General features: G+C 40.8%; 1 protein-coding gene across 31 annotated transcripts in view; it reads right to left on the bottom strand.

Moving 5' to 3' along the window:
* KDM4C (lysine demethylase 4C) overlaps window positions 1-24791 on the bottom strand; it is a 437490-nt gene that overhangs the window by 396943 nt on the left and 15756 nt on the right. For 22 of the 31 annotated variants that reach the window (XR_012159108.2, XM_073345326.2, XM_073345309.2 and 19 more), the window contains exons 2-3: window positions 11000-11038; window positions 2460-2624 (exon numbers count right to left, since the gene is read on the bottom strand). Coding sequence is in view for 30 of the 31 variants with exons in the window: in XM_073345326.2 (XP_073201427.1) it covers window positions 2460-2603 (144 nt within the window). In the remaining variant the exon portion in view is untranslated. Of the gene's footprint in view, window positions 1-2459; window positions 2625-6886; window positions 6995-10365; window positions 10552-10999; window positions 11039-12852; window positions 13066-24791 lie in introns of all 31 variants that reach the window. The other 9 variants (XM_073345318.2, XM_073345311.2, XM_073345317.2 and 6 more) reach the window with 9 other exon arrangements.

Genomic DNA, 24791 nt, shown 5'->3' with positions numbered 1-24791 from the left:
AGTTTGCATGTCTTGAAAGAAAAATGTTAATATTTTCAGAAACACAGAGTGACTCTTTTCTTATAAGTGACATGAGAAAAGTTGCTGTACCCAGCATGCTCTCAGCTGCTGCTATCTTTGTCAGTAATTTTATGATTTTCAATTCCAGGATCTGTTACATTCTCCCTGATCCCCAGTCCACAAACACAAAGCACTCAGGTCTCATTAATCTGTTAATTTTCTTTGTTTGTTACATTAGCTCACCAGTTCCAGATCTCATTAACTTTCTCCTGTTACACACCTCCAGCCTCACCACAACCTCAGTGTCTGCAGTCTCCCTGTGTGACAGCCTCCCTCCTGAGAGCCACTACAGATGTTACTCTAACGACTGTCACTAAATACACAACCCTGCTATCAGACATAACATTAATCTAAATGTGACAGAGTAAAACAATTCACTGAAAAAAAGATTTACCCAGGGAAGCAAGGATTATGTTTAGAGCACAATCAAAACAGAAAAAGTCCTTATCTCCTGATAGGTCTTAGCAAATGGCTTACACTTTCATTTAATGTCCTTAAGAATATGAATTCAGGATTTTAACATAGAAACTCGTACTGTAAATGACAGCTCAGTTTTATTTACAGTTGAAAGGCAAAGCGAGTTTGACCTTTTTTTTAAAAAATATTTTTTCACTCTTTAGAAATTCTTCACTGAGAGTAGAAAAACCATCCCAATCAGCCCGCCCAAAAACTGAATGAGAAGTGCAATCACCCCTAAACCCCAATACCTTCTTGCTCCCTGACAGGGACTGAAAGCATTGACAAGGCAGTACAAAGCACACTGAAGAAAGAGGGCATCTTCCTTTACTCTCTAGTAACCAGGTCTTGCCTTCACTGTGAGAGAGGCAATGAAAGGCCTCAGAAAACTCTGTATCTAGCCCATGGTGACTGGAAGAATGATCACCACAATGTGGACCCTTTGATGGTGGGAAAAAGTCAGGTGGCCTCATGCCTCCAAGAAGAGTTTATCATACCCCTGGACATTCTACCATCAGCAAACCTAAGATGCTAAGATTTTCGGGATCAAGGAGGCAAGTCAATATACTGAAAAATCCAAAACAAGTTGCACGATCCCTTCACTCTCTGCTAGCTCAATTATTGCTAATCAGAAAGCTTCCTGTTCCCCAGCCATCTTAGGACTTGATGCTGCAAGGTGTTGAGTGCTCTGGCTTTGGTCCAGCGAACACTGAAGCAAATGCTTAAATGTTAAGCATATAAGCAGTCCAATTGCAGTGATTAGTACCATGCAGCAAACCCATCTGTTTCAAAACAAAATGAGCACAGAAGGTGGTGGGGACAATATAACATCAATGTGTACTTTTACCTCATATACTTATCTATGTCTGTAATGAATGAGTTGCCCAATCTAGTAATTGGAATTTTCATTTAAAAAAAAGAAAAGTTTCTAGTCTTCATGCTCACAGAGAAAAGTTTGGAGATGTGACCCAAGTGCATCCTCAAGGCTCAAAACACAAAAAGTAAATAAGAACCCAAAGTTTGTTATTTTTATAAGTCTCATTTTAAGCCATTCTGATGATTTTTGAATGTTCTCGGTTTGCAACACAGTGTTGGAGACCCAGTGATTAAGGTAGCTGTTCCTAGTGACTACTCCGAATGACCGAGCTGAGGTTCCCAGATCTGCATGTACATGGTTGTGTTTCCTCCCCTATGATCCTCAGACCGCAGGACTACATAAAGAGTAACAAGACTAATGTATATAGCATAGATAAGAACATATTCATCATGTAAATAAGTTACACCAAACTGAAGTTGTGACAGTTTCTCTCCATTAATGGAAACTGACTAGCTACATGGCCCAGAATCAACCATTGCTCAGCCAAGAGGCAATGCTACAGTAGCTTTTGCATGGTTTCCATGCCTTACTTTTGTTAACCAGGAGGTAGAATGATTACAATTTAAAAAAAATCAACAATTTGAAATCCTATGATGGCCCAGATTCTGTAAACACTTAAGAATGTGCCTCATTTTATTCATAAGTAGACCCACTGACTTCAGTGAAATGATTCATGTCAGTAAAGTTACACACACCTTTAAGTGTTTGCACAGTAGATTCCTATATTTGGAATACTGGATCCCCTGATTTATATTATGAATTCTCTATTTTGGACTGCGCTGCTAAGCACTAACTTAGTCAGCCTCAAACAGAGATTTTCTTTTCACATTCCATGTGATAATAGCAAATAGATGATAATTTGAGAGTATGTGGAGGACAATATACATTTTCTTTTTTCTTTGTTTACATGCAACGTGAGCTATTCCATTTAACTTTTGTTAAAGAGGGACATATCAACAGCTACCACAGGAGAACCATTTGAAAAATTATTAAAATTTAACACATCAGTTTTGCAAAAGGCAAATGTTTAAGAAAATAGTTGTTCTTTTATGTAAAAGATGTTTACCTTTGCAAGTCCAGCACGATGAGCACCTTTTGATTCCATGTATGCTAAGTATTTGTTGAACTCCCTGAATTCATCCATTGAAGGCCTAAAAGTCATAATTTTGCAGCTTGGGTTTGGAGGACTATCCGAGACTACAGCTGCCATTGTGGCTCAATATCAGTCCTGCTAAAAATTAAATAAGTTATTAATAAGTATAATGTATATTGAAATGAAAAATCCTTCAATGAAAATAGCTTCCAAAAATGTATCAATATATCTGCTCCTTCCTGGAATGAATGCTTTTGAAATGCTATCTCCCAGGCTGGTTACAAGAACATAATATAAAAGTAGGACTAGGTTGTTCAGCCATTACCCACCCTGGTGAACCCAATCATGAGTAACAGTTGCACAATCTAGCCCCTCATTGTTTGTCTTTATAACAATATACTTTCTAAACTTATCCCTCAATATTATAGCAGCAGCTGCTTGTGATGATTCATCTCTGGTACACTGTAACTTTCTCTGTCTTAGGTATTTACATGGCACCCCCATCACCACAGACCCCAAGCACCTCACAATACTCTTGTTTGGCAGTGAAGTCTCATTATTCCCATTTTACACATGGGGAATTGAAACACAGAGAGATTAAGTGACGTGTCTGAGGTCACACCAGAAATTTATTGCACAGTCAAGAACTGAACCCAGATTGCCTGACTAACCACTAGACTTTCCTTCCCCTCATTGTTTCTTTTAATAGGTTTTATATATATATCAAAGACAGAGAGAAACAGGACACGTCCTCTTCCCCTGCCCCCATATGTTTTGTCACTAAAAATAGGTATTAATTTATTTCATTTAATTAAAAGCAACAAAAAATATATTCTTGTCTCTCATACAAAGATATAATACTCATGAAATGAGTAGCCACTTATGTGGTTTTCACATATTTATGCTTCTGCAACAGAAACTAACACCAGTCCTGCTATTAGATTGGCTAGTACCCCGTACAGAGCACTTGTGGGATCAAAGGCATACTTTCTGGGTTTGCAACTGAGGCATGTTGCATACCTCATGGCAGAACGTAATAAAATAATTCAACCTTTGATTGACTTTCTAGAGAATTTGCATTGTAGAGCACAAAAAGGAACTGAACTGTTATTAGCAAGGTCAGTTCACTGTAGGTCATCATTCCTCTTTTGCCCTATGCAAAAGCATAGCCAGGAAAAAAAATTACACCATGTTATAATTCAAGATTGTCACCTTTTTGCTCTGTAAAATACTATTTTAAAGCATCATCATTCAATACCAGCCACATAATCCTAATTCTCGCTCAAAGTACAACAATATATGTGATCACAGCTATGAAAGAGAAAGTTAAACCAGTTTACATATTAAAACATCTTAGCTCAATTTGTTAGCATTTTTAAACATGCTGTGCTAAATGTGTGGCTTCCATGAGCATTAAATATCTGTTCTAATGCACTGGAATCTGTCATGAAAAAACAAATAATGAATATTGAAATTAACTGGAATTAAGGCAATTAAGAATCACCGTTATGGGACTGTGGGCAAGGACCCAAAAGCAGGCCACGAACTCTGCGGTTACCATGTTGCAACTTTAAGAGAATGGGGCAGAACCTCTAAGAGGAGGGCTCTTACTGGGTAGTCTTGGAGCCTTCAACAAGCTCGTAGGTTGGCTGGCTGGCTGGGGGCACAGAGCAGTTGGTATTGGCAAGCGAAGCACATGAAGGCCCTTCCCTGCTCTGCCCTCCACTTCAGCAAGATACTCGTAGTACTCTACAGTCACTCCTTGGATAATCCTCCCCACTCTTTCCAGTCTTGCTGCCACTGCCACAGTGGCTTCATGCCTGCTGCTTATTGCAAACCTCGGAGACATCTTTGCTTTTCCTTCCTTGCCTTCTCCATCGTCAGCTGTGGCATCCTCTCCTCTTCACCCCACAAATCTCTCTTTATGGCCACTGCTTGGAAAGGACTGTGGCACAGCAAATAGTGGTTGAGGATAGAGTGGGAACTTCTGAATTTTTAATCTCATCTGCTCCAGCAACCTCGTCTGTGCCCTTAGGCAAGTCCCTTAACCCAGGCCTCACTTTCTCTCTCTCTCTCTGTGTGAGCACACACCACTAGCTTGGCCACAGTATCCTGCCTTTGTTGGTTTAGTTTTGTGTGAACTGCTGCTCTGCAAATCTGCCTGTGAAAGATTCTTTTACGTCTCTCTCCCTCTCACTCCCCTATTAGCGTCCCTGCACTTAGTCTGCTTTTGTGCCTTTATTTTTCCCTTATATTCAATCTTTAGTTCTCCCAAACATGCATACATGTGACTCCTTCTCTTGGCACTTATCAGCTTGATATGTTTTCCTGACCCCACCTTCAATAAGTCCCTCTCCCCTCCATACTTTTTCTTTGTACCTAGGAAGTTGTTTGAGCTGAAACCTTGGCTTTAGTTGAGTGGATTTTTTTTTAAACTGTTTCTCTGTTTAAGAATGCAAGGACTGCGGGACAGGGTGGTTGACATAGTTCGGCCATTCACCTATTTTTACTGGTTTCATTCATATTCCTTTCCCTTTTCCTGGGAAACAGTTGTTAAGGTGTCGGATAGAGATGTTTGGCTTAGACCGGTGAATTGGACTATTCAGATTTCTGGATATTTTTTTATATAGTGGCTTTTTAATGGGGACAGGGGAAGGGTGGTGTGGATATGTGTATACACTGTTGGGGCATTCTGGGGAGAGAGGGAGTACACAATTGAGACAGTCAATAGTTTTCTTAATGGCAATTGAGGTACGCCTGATATACCTTGCATAAAGGATCCTTGGAGTCATTTCCACCAAGAGTGCCCCTTTCCTTTCATCTCCACTTCTGGATACCTATCTGATCCTGCTACAATTACTGGTCCAGGGAATATGGAACTGGATCCATGAGACCTGGGCATAGTGATACTTGCCTATTGTGACATGCTTGAAGGTTATTGAATGGGGGACACTGTATGAAAGCCACGTGTCCACATGGTATGCACGTGTCCACAAGCAATGAACAACATTAAGAGGCCTCCGTCCATTGCCACCATCCTTAATCCATACCTGCTATTTCAGGCTAGGAGTGTGGCTGGGTGTTCCTATTCTTCTCACCCACTACTGATTCAGCAAGAATGGCAAATCAAGTTTACACTTTTCATCCTTACAAGCCATTTCCTTCAAGACAGGCTACATTAGAAAAGTAAATGTACAGCAGCACTAAAGATTCAAGCATGCTGACCAACCAATACAACTAACTACTACTGTTCATTTGCCAAGAGGTTATACATCTGCTTCACGGATTGCAGATAACTAAGGCTACGTTTTAGTCACAAGCATTTTTAGTAAAAAAGTCATGGACAGGTAATAGGCAGTAAACAAAAATTCATGGCTCGTGCCCTGTCCATGACTTGTACTATATACCCCTGACTAAATCTTGGAGGTGAGGGGGCAGCCCAGGGGTGCCACAGGTGCTTGGGGCGGGGGGGAAGGTCCAGGGGGTGCCATGGGTGCTCAGGGGAGGGAGGGTGGCGGGACTGGCATGCTCCTTACTTGGCTCCTCGCAGCTTCCCAGAAGCAGCAACATGTGCCTCCATCAGCTCTAACTCCACCCGCTGCCCGCACCCCAAGCATCAGCTCCATAGGTCCCATTGGCCGGGAACCGCAGCCAATGGGAGCTGCGGAGGGCAGTGCCTGCGGGCACAGGCAGCATGCAGAGCTAGGAGCTCAGGGAGAGACATGTCACCACTTCTGGGGAGCCCCCCAAGGTAAGCGCTGCCCAGAACCCTCACTTCCTCCCACACCCCAACCCTGAGCTCTCTCCCACACGCACCCAAAGCTGCTCAGGCGGCCCCCGGACTAGCCGCATCAGCCACTGCAGAAGTCACGGAGGTCCCAGAAAGTCACGGAATCCATGACTTCCATGACAAACTCACAGCCTTATGGCTAAATAAAGAAGAACTCAGACGTCTTAACAAGATAATTACTTCATAACCATGATAGCCAAAAGGCATATTTCCTCAACAGCAACGGAAAGACCACATCCAACAGCTCTTATGAGTGAGCCTCTGGAGGTTGGGAATGTTCCATTGGTGCAATTCCTACCACATACACTCACACCTAAGCCAAAGGGCTTTGTGCTAGGACAACCTCCCCTTCATTTCATGTGCAGGTCTTAATTTGATTGACAGGACATGAGGGAGGACAAGAGGGAAGGAAGAATAGAGGAGAGGGTAACAAGGGAGGAATATTTTCCCACTATTTTTAAAAAAGAGCATTTATGGTATTTTCCCCACCCTTAGTCTCACATGATTGCCTTACTTGACCTACAGTGCTGTTTCTATTTTATTAGTTTTCCCCAAACTGTGATGGCAATTGAGGCTGGAACCCCCGCTATATTTATGGATGTCCACTTACCTACATTTATCTAGGAGACAAGGTGGTTTCTTCCCTTATTTATTTAAGGGATTTAAGTGTAATTTTTCTTATTCCTGAAATGCTGTTTGATTTTTCTCCTATATTTATCTGAAAAACAGAGGATTTTTCTTTAAAGCTTTGTTTTTTAAGATGGACTTTTTACATTTAGGTCCTTTTCCCCTCAGATCCACACCCCGCCCCCTGCTTCTTCCTTTCTTCCAAGTCCTCTTTAATTGGGGCTTTAAGGTAGGGAAAAATAAAAAAGGGAGAAGAAAGATCTCATGCAATTTATAACTCCCCTTCCAGTAGAGCTACAAGGCTGGGTTATATGACCCCTGCCCTGTTCTGGACAATTTTGGGGAGGATAATTGGCAGTGATGTATAGTATGAACTCTGACAGCCAGGACTTAAGAAGTTAGTAAGGGCCTTTGTAGTAGGGTCATAACAGCAAAATTTCAACTGAAAATGAGTGTGTGTCAGCAATATTATCATCAGTCATGTGCATGTTCCTGCAGGTAATACTGCATGCCGGGCGTTGAAGGACAGAGTGGGAGCCTATGATGCTGCTGAAGCATCTATGAATAGGAGTAACCCAAGAGGTTTGGCATTGGTGAATCAGTCTATGCTCCCAGCTACCTTGTGATACCACCAGGCTGCTTTCACCTGTTTTGTCTTGTAAGAAAGTTGCTAAATTCCACGACTTGTGACCCATTCATTGAAACATGTGAGCCAATGCACTAGGGAGCAGGTTCCACTCACTCTACAGAGACCTCATACCCAGTGGCCATCTTCATTCAGTGCACAGGCTGCCAGATGCAGTAGCGTAGCTGGGGGGGAGCGGGGCAGCGGCCGCTCCCCCACCAAGCAGAAGTGGCGCCTTTTTAATTCTTTGGTGCCTTTTTAATTTGTACTCACCCAGCGGCGCTCCGGGTCTTCAGCGGTGGGTCAGGCGGCGCTCCGGGTTTTCAGCAGCACTTTGGCATCGGGTCCTTCACTCGCTCTGGTCTTCGGCGGCATTGAGGTGGAGGGGGTCCTTCAGTGCCACCGAAGACTGGAGTGAGTGAAGGACCCGATGCCGAAGTGCTGCTGAAGACCCAGAGCACAGCCTGACCCGCCGCCGAAGACCCGGAGCCCCGCCGGGTGAGTACTAGTGGGTGGTGCCTTTTTTTTTTTTTTTTTTTATCTCTGCTCCCCCTGTTTTCTCCAGCTGGCTACGCTACCAGCCAGATGCCCTGATCAGTAAAGGGGTTTCATGGTGTGCTGAACAATGGGAGATTTGGCTAGGTCTTGGAAACCCCCAGAGGAGCAGGAACCACACACTCACACTCACTATGCTGTATACCATTATGGCTTCCTTGCCCAAAGCTACCAGCATCAGGCAGGAGGCCCTGTTGTTCAGGATAGCCTTTAGGCATGCTCCTGGTAAGAAAGTTTGCAGTAGGTGCTGAGGGAGGCCAATTCTAGCACATTCCACAGAGAAGACTGGAGTAATGCAAAAGATATTGACATTCAAATCCCTTTCTATATGCCTGAGTAGTTAGAACCAGACCTGAGCTGGGCCTGAGGTGCATGTCTAGGTTATTTGGCCTGTTCGATAGCTGTTTTGTCATCTTATTCCCTTTGGCAACCTTTGAGTAAAAGCTTTTTCTGTTCATACACAGGGACTTTTTCCCCCTTATTTAACATCAGCTAATCCCAGGTTCAGGAATTGGATAGATGGTGCTCTGTCTGCTTTAGAACATGTATCTGGTCAGATTTGGCTTCCTATTTGTCAGCCAGCAGAGCTGACCATGGTATCACTCCTCAATTTGTGCCCATTCTCAGTGCTTATCTTTGCTTGTAGCTTCAGGGGCAAGACTGGCTCAACATGATCAGCAGATTCCCTTCCCCAGTTGGATCATTGGCCAGCCTGTAAGAATGAAAATTCCTAAAGAGTTTTCTCCTAGGAAATACCCAATATGGAAGAGTCATCCTGCGCTCTGCACATGAAGAGCTGCTGTGCAACTGGGTGCCTCTATTGAGAACACATGGGTCAAAGAGTCATGACGCTGGGAATAAATTTAAGACTTGTATTACTTTTGATTAAGCAACATATAAACATCTTTAATCTTGAATTTCCTCAATCCTTGGAAAAAATTATTCTCATCCTTATTTTCAGCATCCTAGTTTGCAAACAAATCAGTTACTGCAAACAAAAGTCAGAAGGGCAGGGGAGGGGGAAAGAAAATCAGGGCTTAATATGGGAGACCAAGGTCAGCCTTAAGTATGGTGTCATTACCAACAGCTCCATAAAACTGTGCAGCACCTTGGACTTGGTCCAATTCCAATTGAAGTCAACTGAAATTGGGATCAGGCCCATTGATACTTTAGAGAGGTGCTATGTAAAAAATAAATAAATACTACCTACATAGTATGAATTCCCTACACAGACATCATCTTAGTGCAAAAGATAACAGAAATCCCTGAAATAAATATAGATGTTAACAAGTGACACCAGAACAATGTTTTATTGATTATCTGTCAATTGTTAAAAGCCATTAACAGTCCTCTACCATTAGAGCTAAAGACTGCATCTCTTTCATGTCCTCTTCTACGACTGTAGTAAAGAGAAAATTGTTCCTAAAGTTCAGATGATACAAAAGTTGTGGGGGCTTTGTTCATTCATTTCCCTTGCTAGCTAGTTCATGCATTAATCTTTTTCATCTTTATTCAGTGTCTGTGGCTTGAGAACCGCTTCTCTCCCTTTCAGAAGTTGCTTCTAAGTTTATCTTCTGTAGGGGAAGGAAACCAATATTCAAGTCTCAGCTAGTGAGCAGACGTTAATCCGTTAATTGCAATCACTATAATAACTTATCAAGCAGTAATTATACATTTTTGAGAGTTTGGAAATATTTCAAGGAGCAGATTGAGACTAGAAAAATATATTTGGTTATGTCATACTATACTACATACAAAGAATCTAGTATTTTGATATGTTAAGAATGTGTTTACTAGTCCTTCACTGCCGGGATAGAAAAATTCTCAATAACTGGACTCTCTGCAAACTTATACTCTGCTTCTATTGTGATTTTATGTTTTAAGGTATTTTCAGTTTACAGGTCATTCACATAGTTAGAACACACCTGTAGTCAGCAAATATTTCAAATTCTTTTATCTTTAAGCTTTGTCCTCAATCAGCATGCATGTGTACCATTGGGGAGGGAAAAAAGGTGATTTTCCTTTTTATGCTTATACTATCCTCTTCCTCTGCCTATACAGTTGGATTCATGGTAGTAAGGCAGCGTGGCTTTACAATTAGAAGACGACAAAAAGATACTACCAACCTAACTTTTAAAACCACTAAAAACTTTCTCTATAGAAAGACTGTTTTAGAATGTGGCATAAACAAGGCAACAAATGATTCAATGTAAGAGGTCTTAATTGCACTTTGAGATGGCTACTCATCACTCATGGATAATGTACCTATCCTAAAAACTTACACTGATGTCTTTGTACCACTCGGCACGATCACGTGTTCTATGCATGTGCTGATGCATATTATAGCTAGAACAGTAGCAACAGCCTTTGTTACAGTTGTTTGCAGGCACAGCACTTCTTCCTCTATCCCCCCAGATGGTGTCTTGGTGGATATACTGCAGATGGGATTTCATTCTCCGCAATCTTTGCTATCCAAGCAAAATAGCATGTACATACAATTATATCCAAAACCAATCCACAACACATTAAAAGCATAGTAAGGTTTCAAAGTCAAGGACTCAAAAGTTAAGCCCCAAATGAGCACTGCCCTTCTAGACGTTCCTAGGGCTGCCTTGAAGAATTAACTTTTAGTTTGCTGGTATCTTCCTACTTTACTGGCCAAACAGATACAGTGAAAAGATGGACACAAGAATCTAAGACCAGAACGTTAATGCCCAATTTACTCAATGAGGGGAAAAATTTACTAAAAAGTCAGCACCAGAATTTGTCCTCAGACTCGGTATCTTAACTCAGAATCGGAGAGAGACAGAGAGACACACACACAGAGCAAAATCAATCACTTCACATAAAATAAAAATCTCTGTATTGCAGGCCAAGAGAAAGAATGCTATAGAAAAAAAAAGGGTAATTTGTTACCTGTGAATTAGTGTCTTCAATTCCTTCTTTTACTTCCTCCTACCAACAAGTGTACACAAAAATAATTAGATATAGACAGAGAGAGAGAGAGATTAAAATCAGTTATATAGTACCAGACATTTACAAAGTGCCTCAAATGATACAACATACAAAAAATTTCCAATCTACTGGCCTGATCCTGCAAGCACTTAAGCATGGAGTTATTTTATTCAAACAAGCATTTAATTTAATCTCCAGAGTTTTCGGGATCAATTCTTCCATAAAATTAAAACAATGACGAGGTGAAAGATGAGACTGTGGCTCATGAAAGGGAGGCTGTGGAGGTAATGGATAAAGACAAGAGGAAGAGAGATTCTTGGAGAAGTGGATTTTCAGATGGTGGAATCCAAGAGAAATTCAGAAAAAAAAACACAAAATTTCTTTGACCATCAGTACACATTGTTGCAATCCCAACAGGAAAAATTTAATTGCCAGCAAAAAGGTTGCTTCCACCCACTGAAGATTGGAAACAAGTCAGTAGCGGCATTGTAAATCCTTAATATATAAGGAGCAACAGCCCCACCATTCTGACCTCCCGCTTCTAGTAGTAACAATAGGAGAAAATAAGCTCATTTGTCAGAGCTGTTGTAGAAGGTGGCCGAAGGAAAAAAGAAATTATATTTGGTGTCAATTATTAACCTTTAGATAGAGAGATAGATAAAAACCCACATTCTAGTGCAGATAACTGAATTTAAAAAGCTACATACAACTATGCTAAATGACATGCACATATGGCCTGATGTGTGTTCATGCCCACCATTGCAATATATACATAATGGTGGATATTTGCTATGTATAAGCCCATACTGGCAGCAAAGTATCACTGGAAAAAGGTCATATGGATATTTGATCTCTGTGTATGTATTTGATTTTCAAGCCTTCACCTTCAGACAATTTAAAAAAAGTACACTGGTCTCTTTAACATGGCTTACAGATTACCTCTACAGAATACAGATCCACTCTACTCTATTCCCCCAAGCCCAAAGGAAAATTAATATTCCCTCCTTACTCATCATTCTATACTTTCTCAAACAGTCTGAAATCTATTGTAAATGCATATGTTACCTAAGAGTACATATGCTACCTAACTGTACTACATACAGAGAGATCCTATGAACAGCTCTGGAAACTAAAATGGTGTGACTTCATTCCAGGCAAATTATGAGACATCGTATAATAACTAGGACTGTCAAGTGATTATTTTTTTAATTGCAATTAATCACACAGTTAAACAATAACAGAATACCATTTATTTAAATATTTGGGTGTTTTCTTCATTTTCAAATATATTGATTTCAATTACAACACAGAATACAAAGTGTACAGTGCTCACCTTATATATATTTTTGATTACAAGTATTTGCACCGTAGAAAAAACAAAAATAGTATTTTTCAATTCACCTAACACAAGTACTGTAGTGCAATCTCTATCACAAAAGTTGAGCCTACAAATGAAGAATTATGTACAAAAAACCTGCATTCAAAAATAAAACATTCTAAAATTTTAGAGCCTGCAAATCAACTCAGTCCTACTTCTTGATCAGCCAATCCCTCCGACAAACAAGTCTGCATACATTTGTAGGAGATAATGCTGCCCGCTTCTAGTTTACAATGTCACCAAAGTGAGAACTGGCGTTTTCATGGCACTGTTCTGGCTAGCATCTCAAGATATTTACTCGCCAGATTTGCTAAAGATTCTTATGTCCCCTCATGCTTCAACCACCACTGTAGGGGACATGCATCCATGCTGATGATGGGTTCTACTCGATAACAATCCAAAGCAGTGCAGACCAATGCATGTTCATTTTCATTACCTGAGTCAGACAGCACCAGCAGAAGGTTGATTTTCTTTTTTGGTGGTTCGGGTTCTGTAGTTTTGGCTGCGGAATATTGTTCTTTTAAAGACTTCTGCTCCATACCTCGTCCCTCTCAAATTTTGGAATGCACTTCAGATTCTTAAACCTTGGGTCAAGTGCTGTAGCCATTTTTAGAAATCTCACATTGGTATCTTTTGTGTTTTGTCAAACCTGCAGTGAAAGTGTTCTTAGAATGAACCACGTGTTGAGTCATCATCCAAGACTGCTATAACATGAAATATATGGCAGAATGCAGGTAAAACAGAGCATACATACAATTCTCCCCCAAAAAGTTCAATCACAAATTTATTTAACGCATTATTTTTTTAACGAGCGTCATCAGCATGGAAGCACGTCCTCTAGAATGGTGGCCGAAGTGTGAAGGGGCATACAAATGTTTAGCATATCTGGCAGGTAAATATCTTGCAATGCCATCTACAAAAGTGCCATGAAAATGCCTGTTCCTATTTACAGTGTCACCAGAAAGTGAGACGAGAGCAGTATTATCTCCTGTAAATGTACCCAAACTTGTTTGTCTTAGCAACTGAATGAAGAAGTAGTAAGGAGGGCTGAGTGGACTTGTAGGCTCTGAAGTTTTACAAATTGTTTTGTTTTTGAGTGCAGTTATGTTACCCCCCCAAAAAAATCCACATTTGTAAATTGCACTTTCAGGACAAAGAGATTGCACTACAGTACTTGTATGAGGTGAATTGAAAAATACTATTTCTTTTGTTTGTCATTTTTACAGTGCAAATATTTGTAATAAAAAATATATACTTTGATTTCAATTACAACACAGAATACAATATATATATATATGAAAATGTACAAAAACATCCAAAATATTTAATAAAAATTTCAATTGGTATTCTATTGTTTAACAGTGCGATTAAAACTGCAATTAATTGTGATTACTTTGAGTTAATTGCATGAGTTAGCTGTGATTAAATCGACAGCCCTAATAACTAGTAACTTCAGTGTAACATATAGGGCATGTCTACAGGCAATGAAAAATCCACAGCTGGGCCCTGTCAGCTGACTCAGGCTTGGGGGTCTCTGGCTATGCGGCTTTAAATTGCGTAGATGTTTGGGCTCACAAGAGGGGAGGGTCCCAGAGCCTGGGCTCCAGCCCTGACTGTCTGCACTGCAATTGTATAGCCATACAGCCAGAGTTCCATAAGCCTGAGTCAACTGACATGGGCCAGCCGCAGGTGTTTTACTGCAGTGTAGCCACACCCATAAATTCATTATATCCTATCCTAGATTGTTGTATAGCATTCCTGTATACTGTTAAACAGTTGTTTTCCTTCAACTTATACAAAAAAAGCACAAATGACTTCAAATGTTATTTTACAGCTATACATTTTAAAAATCATTGCAATTTTTTCCTTCTATATGGAAAAAGACTTTTCTGCTACTATAAAGCATAGCTTGTTCTTGTTCATTTATCTGTTGACTAAGCATTGCCCCAAACCCTCCTACTGAGGTATCAGCCTGAAATGAGTTTTGTAATAAACTAAATTAAGAAGAGCTGGAGTTTGCCAGGTGATTATTTGCTGTCTCACTCTAGTCAAATATGCAACTTCATCTAAGTACACTTAGTGAGTAGAGCAGTGGTTCTCAACTCTGGTCCACCGCTTGTTCAGGGAAAGCTCCTGGCGGGCTGGGTCGGTTTGTTAACCTGCCTCTTCCGCAGGTTCGGCCGATCGCGGCTCCAACTGGCCATGGCTCACCGCAGGCCAATGGGGACTGCAGAAAGCAGCACGGGCCGAGGGACATGCTGGCCACCCTTCCCGTAGCCCCCACTGGCCTGGAGCAGCGAACCGCAGCCAATGGGAGCCGCAATGGCCGAACCTGCGGACACGGCAGGTAAACAAACCGACCCAGCCCGCCAGGGACTTTCCCTGAACAAGCGGTGGACCAGAATTGAGAACCACTGGAGTAGAGCATCTATTTCAGCTAAATTATATACAGTATTGCACATAAACAAATGTGTTAATAAGATGTTTCAGTTGCACAAGTAAGCACTCATAACACAGGTAATGGAAACATAACTACCTCCCTGAGTGTGTGCATAATCCAACAGTTTTCATTTACATAATCTCAATTTATCTCACAAATAACTCAATATATTAGTTAATTAGTTAAATTTCAGTAAAATGATTGGTTAAGGTATAGCTAAGAAGAACTCAAGTTTTACTATATAGTCTACAGTCGGTCAGGAAGTGAGTGTGTGTGGGGGGAAATGGGAACAGGGAATGGGGGTGGGGAAACTGGAATCATGTTTGGCTAAGGGCAGGAATGGGAACAGGGACACAGGTATAAGGCTCTGTGGTATCAGAGCTGGGAAGGAGGACACTAAGGAAGGAAACTGGAATCGTGCTAGCTAGAAGTTCACCCCAATAAACATCGAATTGTTTGCACCTTTGGACTTCGGGTATTGTTGCTCTCTGTTCATGCGAGAAGGACCAGGGAAGTAAGTGGGTGAAGGAATAAGCCCCCTAACATGCTCATTTTATGATCTGTGAATTATTTAACTGCCTTACAGCCAGGGCGGAGTGACTTCTTAGTTTCAGGCTTTGCCAGCATAGTTAACGCATCAAAATCTCCCTAGTATAGATGCACTTATATCACTATGAAACTGCCTATACCAGTATAGCTTACTCTTGTTTGGCAAAGCAAAATAAGCTATCCTGGTAAAAAGCACCTTGTACCAGTATAACTTATATCTACTGTATGGCTTTTACTGGAATAACTATGTTGGTAAAGCAAAACAAAATGAACAGAAGTTAACACCAGTTACTGACATAGGTATGCCACAGAGCAGGCCAATTTAATAGAAAAAAATCTCTATGTAAAATCTGAAAGTCTATTAACAATTAAGAAAACAAGTACAATACATCCACTTTACCAATTTAAGACTACAAAATGGAAAGACAGTAAAGAACTAGCATATGTAAATAATATCTCTTTTTGTACCTCATGATTTAAACAAACTTTGTCTTTAAATTGTTATTTTTATCCATCATAAATATTAAACTACAACGGAACCTTTGTTGCCCCATCTGTAAAGACCAGAATGTCACCTACTTTTACAGGTACACTTAGGCAATGTTAGTGAGATGGCTACACTCAAATCCAAGTATCGTAATGATTTCCATAATAACAAAGACATGGAAGGTTTTTGACAAGCAATAGGAAAGCATAAAGATTTGGTTCTCTCATTCAGACTGAACCTCAAGCTAACAATTGCCATGCTTCAACTAACTGCAAAGTTTGTCTGCCAACTTTGATGCTCCAATGACTGCCCATACTTTGAGCCTTAAAAATCACATACAAGAGCCCCACGTATAGTGTGATTATGCAAGCATGTAAATTTGCTCCATAACTGCTGATAATTTTTGAGTTACTGAATAATTGTGGTCCAGAATCTAAACTTAAAAAGTTTCTAGCCCTTGTAGTTGCAAAGGAAACCTTCAAAACTTCAGCCAAGAGTAAATCAATACAGCAATGTTCGCCTGTCTAGGGACAGCCTGAAATGATAGCTCAAGGAAGTATGAGCTGCTCACATTAAGCTCAAAATGTTGACTCTGAAGCCTAATGATGAATATTTTAAAATGTCAATATTAACTATAGCACTTGAAACATTCATTCACCCAAAGCAAGAAGAAAAAAATTTTAGGGTGAATACTACCAATTTTAACATAATCTAAGATACAAAAATGATCTTTCACCTGTTTTGCTGGCAGTGGGAATTTTTGTGTGTGTGTTTTTACAAAGTCACCCTGTTTGAGTGCAGGGTGTGTACACTGGTGTGTACAGGACTGACAGACTGAGTTTTTTTAGGTTTCAGAGTAGCAGCCGGGTTAGTCTGTATCCGCAAAAAGAAAAAGGAGTACTTGTGGCACCTTAGCAACCAACAAATGTATTTGAGCATAAGCTTTTGTGAGCTACAGCTCACTTCATCGGATGCATTCAGTGGAAAATACAGTGGGTAGATTTATATAAACAGAGAACATGAAACAATGGGTGTTACCATACACACTGTAACGAGAGTGATCAGGTAAGGTGAGCTATTACCAGCAGGAGAGCAGGGGTGGAAAAAACCTTTTGTAGTGACAATCAGACACCACTGACTTCCTGAGGAAACTACAATCCATCGGTAATCTTCCTGAAAACACCATCCTAGCTACTATGGATGTAGAAGCCCTCTACACCAACATTCCACACAAAGATGTCAGGAACAATATCCCCAATAATGTCACGGCAAACCTCATGGCTGAACTTTGTGCCTTTGTCCTCACCCATAACTATTTCACATTTGGGGACAATGTATACCTTCAAATCAGCGGCACTGCTATGGGTACCCGCATGGCCCCATAGTATGCCAACATCTGTATGGCTGACTTAGAACAACGCTTCCTCAGCTCTCGTCCCCTAATGCCCCTACTCTACATGCGCTACATTGATGACAGCATCATCTGGACCCATGGAAAAGCCGCCCTTGAGGATTTCCACCATGATTTCAACAATTTCCATCCCATCATCAACCTCAGCCTGAACCAGTCCACACAAGAGATCCACTTCCTGGACGCTACGGTGCTAATAAGCGATGGTCACATAAACACCACTCTATACCGGAAACCTACTGACTGCTATGCCTACCTACATGTCTCCAGTTTTCATCCAGACCACACCACACGATCTATTGTCTACAACCAAGCTCTACGATACAACCGCTTTTGCTCCAACCCCTCAGACAGAGACAAACACCTACAAGATCTCTATCAAGCATTCTTACAACTACAATACCCACCTGCTGAAGTGAAGAAACACATTGACAGAGCCAGAAGAGTACCCAGAAGTTACCTACTACAGGACAGGCCCAACAAAGAAAAACAACACCACCACTAGCCATCACCTTCAGCCCCCAACTAAAACCTCTCCAACGCATCATCAAGGATCTACAGCCTATCCTGAAGGACGACCCATCACTCTCTCAGATCTTGGGAGACAGGCCAGTCCTTGCTTACAGACAGCCCCCAACCTGAAGCAAATACTCACCAGCAACCACACACCACACAACAGAACCACTAACCCAGGAACCTATCCTTGCAACAAAGCCCGTTGCCAATTGTGTCCACATATCTATTCAGGGGACACCATCATAGGGCCGAATCACATCAGCCACACTATCAGAGGCTCGTTCACCTGCACATCTACCAATGTGATATATGCCATCATGTGCCAGCAATGCCCCTCTGCCATGTTCATTGGCCAAACCAGACAGTCTCTATGTAAAAGAAGTAATGGACACAAATCAGACATCAAGAATTATAACACTCAAAAACCAGTCGGAGTACACTTCAGTCTCTTTGGTCACTCGATTACAGACCTAAAAGTGGCAATTCTTCAACAAAAAAATCTTCAGAAACAGACTCCAAGGAGAGACTGCTAAATTGGAATTAATTTGCAAACTGGATACAATTAACTTAGGCTTGAATAAAGACTGAGTGGATGGGTCATTACACAAAGTAAAACTATTTCCCCTTGTTTATTTCCCCTCCTACTGTTCTTGTAAAGTGCTGGAAATGGCCCACCTTGATTATCACTACAAAAAGTTCCCCGCCCCCTCCAATCTCCTGCTGGTAATAGCTCACTTTACAGTGTGTATGGTTAACACCCATTGTTTCATGTTCTCTGTGTATTTTAATCTCCCCACTGTATTTTCCACTGAATGCATCCGATGAAGTGAGCTGTAGCTCACAAAAGCTTATGCTCAAATAAATTGGTTAGTCTCTAAGGTGCCACAAGTACTCCTTTTCTTTTGGAGTTTTTTAAGTGATTTGCTTCATGTTGATACATATATTAATTACCAAATTAAACAGGTGATGAAATCTGCCTATACCAAACTAAAGGGAAACTGCCAAAAAAAAGAGGGAAGGGAAACACAGTAATAACTGCATTTCTTGACAAAAATCAGGGTCCGGCCTGTTAAATGAGGATAATTACTTATATCTTAGAACAGAAGCGTACCATATTGTGCACTTAATCACACACATACATTCATCAGTCATGAAAAGCAGAGCAAGAGAAGAATCTACAGTTACATTTCTTTTTTTATATCATAACAAAAAGAAAGGGCCTCTACATTCAGCCATAGTTACCTGAATCTCACTTGTCCAAATTACTGTGAGCCAGCTGTGATTTCTCTCTAACAAAGGGAGCCAGGAGGATCACCTTTTGTTATGCACACTCCTTTGCCACACACTCAAAGCTGTCAAGCTATTAAATAGCATCTACTGGTCCAACCGTTTTGTTTTGCTAATCAAAGCTTTCCCCTTCCCCCCATGGTAACTTGTTTTGCATTTTGGAAACCAAAACAGGGTAATAGGACTTCAAAAAAAAGAAAAGGAGTACTTGTGGCACCTTAGAGGAGAGTGAATTTGTGTGGGGGGTGGAGGGTGAGAAAACCTGGATTTGTGCTGGAAATGGCCCAACCTGATGATCACTTTAGATAAGCTATTACCAGCAGGACAGTGGGGTGGGAGGAGGTATTGTTTCATATTCTCTGTGTAGATATAAAGTCTGCTGCAGTTTCCACGGTATGCATCCGATGAAGTGAGCTGTAGCTCACGAAAGCTCATGCTCAAATAAATTGGTTAGTTTCTAAGGTGCCACAAGTACTCCTTTTCTTTTTGCGAATACAGACTAACACGGCTGTTACTCTGAAACAGGACTTCAAAAGTTAACTTAGTAAAACTCAAATTTGGAAACTGATAATGCACCAGACACCAATGTCACCTAACATCTGTCATGTGCCCTATTAAGTTGAATGAACAACAGTGATACCACTGAAAAGTTTATTCTGGAATTTAAATTGCACAAAACCTATAATCTTGAACTCCAGAAAAAGATTACCCCTCACAATATTCCCTCTCCCCCACTTTCTTCCAAGCTCCCCCATTTCTTCTCTAGGGTCTATCACTTTTCTTCTCTCTCCTTAGGTACAATGAACTGATTGCTACTCTCATCCCAGCTTCCACCAGCACATAGAAACTTCCATAGAAGTTTGCTGCCTACCCTATGCAAGTCTGGAAGTCAGCACTCTTCCCAAAATGCTGTCAGTTGCAATTTTCCTTTCATGGGTACGTGAGGCTGGACTTGGCTTCTGGATTTGAGAGAGCACTGTGCAAGACATGCAAAAATAGAGAGAGCCTGGCCCACCACTGCTGTCATGCTCCATACACACAGCCACCAGCTAGTGTACCACGAGGCAAAGATTAAGCTGCAGGTTTCATAGCAATACCATAATGACACCACAGTTTTGTTAAGGAGATCCAGATGATTTCATCATTACATCTACAGCACTTAACACCCAAGGACACACAAAATGGTTTATGTGCTAAATATTTTACAATCTAAATTAGCCACACTACAAAGCGGATGAGAAAAGGAAGGAAGGCATGAGAGACAGAGACAATGGCTCTTAGCAAACCATCACTTCAATTCATATAGCTCTCAGGTTATTTAGTAACAGTTTCCCCATCTTCTTTCCATCTTCTCCTTATTAGTGATGTTTCCAGGGCACATATGACAACAGAACAGCAATTATGGCTGGGAGTTTACCAAGGCTACGTCTACACCACAAATGATTTTGGTATAACTTACTTCACTCAGGGGTGTGAATAATCCACAATCCTGAGCAACCTAAATTATACCAATCTAAGCACCAGTGTGGACAGCGCTACGTGGGGGGAGAGATTCTCTCATTGATATGGCTACCACCTCTCGTGGAGGCAGGAATTAAGTTGACAGAAGAGCTCTCTCCTGTCGGCTTAGAGCATCTTCACCAGAAGCATTGGTGCAGCTGTGCTGCTGCGGAGTAGACATAGCCCAAGAAAGTATTAATTTGGGGTGGGAAGGGATAGGAAGGAGGGAAGTGGGACTGGAACTGGCAGACAGAAACAGGAAGTTCTTCCATGCACAGAGGGAGGCATATAAATACAGATTTGTGAACAGAGTTGGTCCAAATGATTTTGATTTAAAATGTTGATTAACATGAACAATTCTGCCAAAAATTGGAAAACGGGTCCATCTTAAACTCTGCAAAATGGAAACAACTTCAACATTTTTTTGAAAATTTTTAATTATGGAACTAAATGCTCGCATGAAAATTAAGTGCATGAAGTCTGTGCACCTGACTTTGAAACAGCAAAACCAGAACTTATGAACTGATTAGGAATTCTAAAGTCACTATTTATTGTATTTGGCTGCCACACATACATATTTGATCTTGTTAAATCTTCAAATATTTTCTTTTAAAAAATGTAAACTCCTCCTAAAATAAATATCATGGTTTGGTTGACACCCATCAGAAATGTAATAGCTGTCAGTTAAAAAGTTTGCACATTCCTAAAAATGTTAAGGTCTAAAATTATTTTACTCTTACTCTGATATACAAAGATTCAATCAGGAATTTTAATATAAAATCTGAATGTATTGGGTTTTAGTGGTTGACCTACATGGCTAAATAGAAATACAGATCCAAAATTCCTTTAAAAAATGCATTTTAGACTATTTGAGCATTTCTCAATTTTTGTTTGTAAAAATGTGAATAGGCAGCAAACTTATTTTCAGGTTTGATTTCCTTATCTTGATTGGAAAAATAATATTTTTAAAAAACAATTTACAAATGACCCATGAAAGTTAATTGATTTCAACATGAGCAAAATTAAACCCATAAACATTATTCCTCTACACCTTTTACTAATGGTGTGAAAAGACATTTTAAAACAGTTGATTTTGGAAATGGGCAAGAAAAAAAATCAAAAGTAATCATTTTTATTTTTTCTTCCTACCCCTAACTTTAAGAGGGATTTTTTTTTCCCCATGCAGACTTACATGTGGAACTCATTAACTTTACTGCGAGTGCCCTGCTACAACCTCATAAATACTGCTGAAAACTTTAGCTCAGAACAACCAAACCCACCCCTGAAATTTCAGAGAAGGTTCATTGCCAGAGCTACCAGTCTCAGAATGCTGGTAGCACAAATAGCATGCTGAACTAGGTCTAAATTGTATTCTGGGATACAATATACAAACAGTAAAAAAAAAAAAAAATAGTATGTTATTTACAAATTAGGGCTGTCAATCAATCACAGTTAACTCAAGTATTTAACTCAAAACAAATTAACTTGATTAAAAAACTTAATCGCGATTAAATGCAGTTTTAATCACACTATTAAAAACAATAATAGAATTTACCAAATTAAATTATAAATATTTTGATGTTTTTCTACATTTTCAAATGTATTGATTTCAATTACAACCCAGAATACAAAGTGTACAGTGTTCACTTCACATTATTATTTTTAAGTATATATATTTGCTCTGTAAAAAAGATAAACAAAGAAATAGTATTTTTCAATCTACCTCTTACAAATACTGTAGTGCAGTGGTTCAGGGGGGCCATGGAGCCCGAGGGCTGAAACCCGGTGCCCCGAGCCTCAGTGCTGAAGCCAGGAGCGGCGCGGGGCTGAAGGCAGCGCCCCCACCCCACCTGCTGCCCCCAAGCCAGGAGCAGCGCAGGGCTGAAGCCAGCGGGCACCCCCTCCCCGAAGCCGGGAGCGGCATGGGGCTGAAGCCAGTAAACCTCCTCCCACCCCACCAAGCCAGGAGCAACGGGGGGCTCAAGCCAGGAGCCCCAGCCTCCCGCCCCGACCCAAAGCTGAACGCCGCACCTGGAGCCTCCCCCCAACCTGTACACAGTCCCTACCTACCCACCCACTGCCTGCACCCTGCCCCTAGTTACCCCCCTGCACCCTGGGCTACTCCCCCTAACTTCACACAGCCCTTAGCTATCCCCTCCCTGCATCCTGAGCTACCCCCCTGCCTGCACACAGCCCCTATCTACCCCTGCCTGCACCCTGAGCTACCCCTGTACCAGCACACAGCCCCTAGCTACCCCTCTCCCTGCACCCTGAGCGGTTTTCAAACTTCTTAACTGAGTCCCCCCTTTGAATTATATTTTTTGGTTGTGTCCCCCTACAACCCACACAGGCTGGGTGGCCTCCTGAGTGAGTTGGGGGGGTGCTCCCGCCCTGGACCCTGCTGTGCAGAGCTGGCTCGAGCCCCCCCAACCCTCCAGGGATAGAAGTAAAACTATGCCTATGCCCAGAGGTCCCCCCACACACACTAGGCCCTGGCATTTTTATAGTATGTTGAGGCGGGCCTCAGCAAGAAAAAGGCTGAGAGCTCCTGCTGTAGTGCAAAGTTTTTTTTTATCATGAAAGTGCAACTTACAAATGTAGAATTTTTTTTAACATAATTGCACTCAAAAACAAAAACAATGCAAAACTGTAGAGCCTACAAGTCCATTCAGTCCTACTTCTTATTCAGCCAATTGCTAAGACAAACAAGTTTGTTTACATTTATGGGAGATAATGCTGCCCTCTTCTTATTTACCATGTCACCTGAAAGTGAGAACAGCATTCACATGGCACTGTTGTAGCCAGGTTGCAAGGTATTTACAAGCCAGATATGCTAAACATTTGTATACCCCTTCATGCTTGGGCTTGTAGATTGTCCTTTTTTACAGTGCAAATATTTGTAATCAAAAATAATAATATAAAGTGAGCACTCTACACTTTGTGTCTTTGTTGCAATTGAAATAAATACCTTTGAAAATTTAAATTGGTATTCTATTATTGTTTAACAGTGCAATTAAAACTGCAATTAATTGCTATTAATTTTTTTAATCTCATGATTAATTGCAATTATTTTTAATTGTTTGACAGCCCTCTTAAAAATATGATTATATTATATTTATTAGACATCAACACGACAGCCTTTCTGGCAATCCTCTTGTATGTTTTCTTCTTACAAACGAAATACCACTAAATGATAGACCCAATATATCAAGCTGGTCGAGTACAACAGTATCTTTCAGTCACATTAGTCTTCTAACTCTAAGTGGTACATGGGAAACTGACAGGTCACAAGGTTCTATCTTCTTTTCCCTGTTTCCAGCTGCTAAACTGCATCAAAAGACAATACTTCCCTACTGTTCAAATTTTTACGTAAGAAATAGCTGTATTTAGCATATGGATGTCACATGACCACGTGCGGAGCTGGCCATAAGAAACTTGCTGTGAAGCTAACACTATATGAAAGAACTTGGTGTTCAAAAGTATATTACCATCAACAGCACATTTTTCAGAAATGTTGCTTCCTTGTTGTGACCAGACTGTACATCTCTGATACACTTCATATTTTTGGCACTTGATCTTTTTTGACAAGGCCAACAATTATGTGAACTTTTTTTTTCCCCACAGTATTTCCAAATTAGGCCTTATTTATTTATTGGACAACCTGGAGATATTGTGAGTTTCCCATACCTTCAAAAAAATCTAGTACATCAGCTGACTGATGTAATAAAGTAACAGGGTAAAAATAAAACTGAAAGCTTTCCTGCAAAATTAATATAAAAAAATAACTGTGTTCCTCCTTAATGACATGACTTGCCTCTCCACAAAGTGCCTTTACTCCAGTACTACTCATTAAAAAGAGCACAACTTTGTAATATATTTCTCCCAAAAGGCATGATAAATTCCAATATGTTGGGTTTTAGGATTTTCTGAGGTCCTAATATACTTTCTTTACAGCTAAACAGTAACCAAGAGAAAAGATTTTCCACAAACAGATGCTATAATGCAAATCTACCACCAAACTCAAATAGATTAGGCATAAGGAAATCCATGGGAGTCTGTGGGAGGTGGGAAAAAAGAATGGCATTATCTCCGCCGAAGGCCCCTGTGGTTGGTACTGCAGAAGACCCCGTGGACCCTATCTGGTTACAGGGCTAGGTAAACTCTAACCCTTCTCTGGTCTCTTTG

This window comes from Lepidochelys kempii, chromosome 5 (assembly GCF_965140285.1).
Source record: "Lepidochelys kempii isolate rLepKem1 chromosome 5, rLepKem1.hap1, whole genome shotgun sequence".
Taxonomy (NCBI): Eukaryota; Metazoa; Chordata; order Testudines; family Cheloniidae; genus Lepidochelys; species Lepidochelys kempii.
This window is presented reverse-complemented; position numbering and strand designations above follow the sequence as displayed.